Source organism: Athene cunicularia (genome assembly GCF_003259725.1).
Source record: "Athene cunicularia isolate RWA chromosome 24 unlocalized genomic scaffold, athCun1 chr24_part2, whole genome shotgun sequence".
NCBI lineage: Eukaryota > Metazoa > Chordata > Aves > Strigiformes > Strigidae > Athene > Athene cunicularia.
In genome coordinates, this window is record NW_020799133.1 from 259,609 (window position 1) to 262,530 (window position 2,922).

A 2,922-nucleotide genomic window follows, 5' to 3' on the forward strand; every position below is an offset into this window, starting at 1 on the left:
CGGTGCCCCCTCCGGGAAGGGCGATGGCCCCAGGCTGGCGGCTGCTCCGGTCCCCGGGGTCACGGCGCGCCGCCTCTGTGTAAGGCCGGGGTTAGCGTCCGCCAGGAGCCTGCTGCACTCCCTGAGAAAGGCAACGCTGCAAACACACGAGTATTCATCAGCGAGGGGGTTTATGGAACACCCATTTCCTTTAAAGCTGACCAGCCAAAGGGAGAAAGGGACGGAGGAGGAGAGAAAGGCTGTTTGCCCCTTCCAGGAGCAACCCCACACTGTCTGTGAGGTGTAAGAGCAGGGAAACGCTCCTGGCGCCCGTCGGGTTTGCAGAAGCAGTTTCTGCTTATTCCACGCTTGACGCGCTGCCGGGGGACTCTGGGAGCAGGGCAAGGGTGGCTTCTCAGGTGGTGTTCTGAAAACTAAGATTTGATGGTTTCTGTCCCTCGAGGGAGCATGAAAGGGACTGGAGCGTTTCCAAGCTCTCCCCTGATCTTCGAGTCACATTTGATCCAGCCCTCCCAGTGAGGAGAGGGTGACAGCTGCCGCCACCCCGCGCTGGCCTGTGAGCCGCAGCACAAGCGTCTGCCCCAAGAGCGCAGCATGCACACGTAGGATCAAGCTGCACGGGATGGGTAGAACTCTGAGCCAGACCAGGCTCTCGGGGAGGTTCTCTTGCAAATCAGGAGCAGCGCACTTTGAACCCCATCAGTGACCTCTCCCCCTCTTATTCAGGGGTATGTGCTGCAGACACACGCAGAGGGGGCCAGTGGGTTCCCCTCACCAGTATCTCTCTGCTGGGCACAGGTTGGTGGTAGCGGGAGCCAAGAGCTCCTGGAGAGGGGCAGTTTTTGGGGCTGTTGTTCACCCTCCCTGGCGTGGGCACCCACTGGGCTGTGGTTAGATTCGCTGGTGCTCTCTGCGAGAAAACGTCAGCTCCTCTGAGCGGCGTGAGAAATCGCAAAGGCCTCAGCAGCACAGGAAGCAAGAGCAGTACCCAGCAAGCCCCAGGAATAAAAGAGGTTTTGCAGGGCTGCTGCTGCTCAGCAGAAACCGTGATCTGGATGGGCATGTGGAGAGAAGCAAAACCAGATGCCAAATCTGGGCAGGGGTCCCCGTCGCTGCCCTTGTCGCAGACTCACCTGCGCAACTCGGCGAGTTCATCAAGCCTTGGCATCCCCATCTGTCATGTGGAGGTGGCCTGTGACCAGCTGTGACCCACAGCTACTGGGTCAGGAACCCTTCTTTTTAACAGAAGAAAAAAAAACCCAACAAGTTTCCATTGCTGCCACTGAGGACCTTCTGGTCACCAAATATGAAGCGCGTGAGCTCACCTGTGCGGCCCGCGAGGGGCCCAGGAGACTTGCTGCTGGGATGAAGCTCTGCTGCAGGGAGAGGAGAAATTGCTGTGCTGCCGCTGTGGCCACCCCAGAGGTTTGGGTCACTGTGGGCACCCAAGGCAGGGGCTGCAGGTTCACTGGGGAGCCGAACGCAAGGCCCGGAGGAGCTGCTGGCACGACGGCAGTACCGGTAAGAAGCGATACTGACTGGGAACCTCCTTCTAAGACAGTAAGAACAGAGAAGACCTAGGCAACGGGACCGCTGGGTTGGGAGAGCTTCTCCTACCAATTATTTTCTGAACACATGTCAGAGCGCAGCAAACTCACCAAGTTTTTGTACACACCTCTACAAAAGCGTGTGGAAACCAGTTAAGCTTGTGGATTTGCAGAGAGCTGACAGCTCCAGCCGGCAGCGAGCCAAGGGGACAGGGACAGTGGAGCGCCGCTTACCGTCACAGATTTCCACTCAACAAGTCAAACCCAGAGCGGCAGAACCGCCTGGAGTAGCGCTGCGTACCCCACAACACAACTCAGGGCAGATGGCTGCGATCGTGTAAATAACGCACTAGCGTTTCTTTTCCCACTAGCTGATGCAAAATATGTTCAGAAACAAACGAAAGCCTCTCAGTTGGAATGCGGGGCTTGCAGGCCTTCCCTAACGCTGCAGCTGAGGCACAGCTGTTGTCCAGCGAACCAGCCCATGGGCAGTAAGAACATGGGTCGGGACAGGCTTGTGCCCCGACCGCCACAAAAGACCACGAGAGCTCAACATCTGTTCCTGGCTTTATTGTCACAGACCCCGTTACAGACTCGGGACCACGGCCCCAACAAGGGCGTCGGTGGGGGTGAGTCTTCAGACGTTGTACCCAATCAGGCCACCCTTGCCTATGATCTCCCCGATGTAAAACCACATCAGCACCTCCGTGGCCACCAGACCGTTCCTCAGCGCTTCCTGAGAGAAAAAAAAGCCACCAATTAGACCACCGCGACAGCTTCCTGCTTTGCTCCTGCAGTCAAGCGGCACGTATGCCCAGCAAAGCGGCCAACCGGTTCACAAGGCAGTTTAAGGAAAAAGCAAAAGCGCCTTAAAGTGTTGATCGTTGGTCACATTCAACCACCTCTCAGCAGGTGACGTCATTAAGATGGGCTAAAACGTGCAGTACAGCATCGCTTGCTGTTCAGGGTTTTTCACAGCCCTTTGCAAAGGCCGTTTCTTACACCATTTACGTAGGAAACACGTTTTTGAGGGCGACCGACGACACCACCGGCCGCCCAGCGAGACTCTCCCCCCGCGGGCAGGTAGCGGCGGGGGCCCGAGCCCGGCCTAGCCGAGGCGGGTTCAGGCAAAGCCGACGCGACAAACCGCTCTTAGCCCTTACCCTGACGGTGAGCTGCGCCAGGCGGCCGCTCTGGAAGCTCCTGACCATGGCCTTCATGCCGTCGATGGCGCGGGGGATCTCGGCGGGGGTCGGCGGGGCCAGCTCCACCCTGGCGTAGTACCAGAACGTGGCCAAGCGCGGCTTCGAGTAGGCCACGGCGGCTGCCGGGAGAGCGGAGCGGGGTGAAACGCCGTTTGCCGGGGGCCGATGCC

General features: G+C 58.7%; 1 protein-coding gene across 1 annotated transcript in view; it reads right to left on the reverse strand.

The window, feature by feature from the left end:
* Window positions 1–2,184: 2,184 nt before the first annotated feature.
* The window catches only part of UBE4A (ubiquitination factor E4A), an 11,491-nt gene continuing 10,753 nt past the window's right edge, over window positions 2,185–2,922 (reverse strand). Inside the window, exons 18-19 of the mRNA XM_026863854.1 lie at window positions 2,711–2,871; window positions 2,185–2,283 (exon numbers count right to left, since the gene is read on the reverse strand). Of these exons, the coding sequence (XP_026719655.1) occupies window positions 2,185–2,283; window positions 2,711–2,871 (260 nt within the window). The remainder of the gene's footprint in view (window positions 2,284–2,710; window positions 2,872–2,922) is intronic.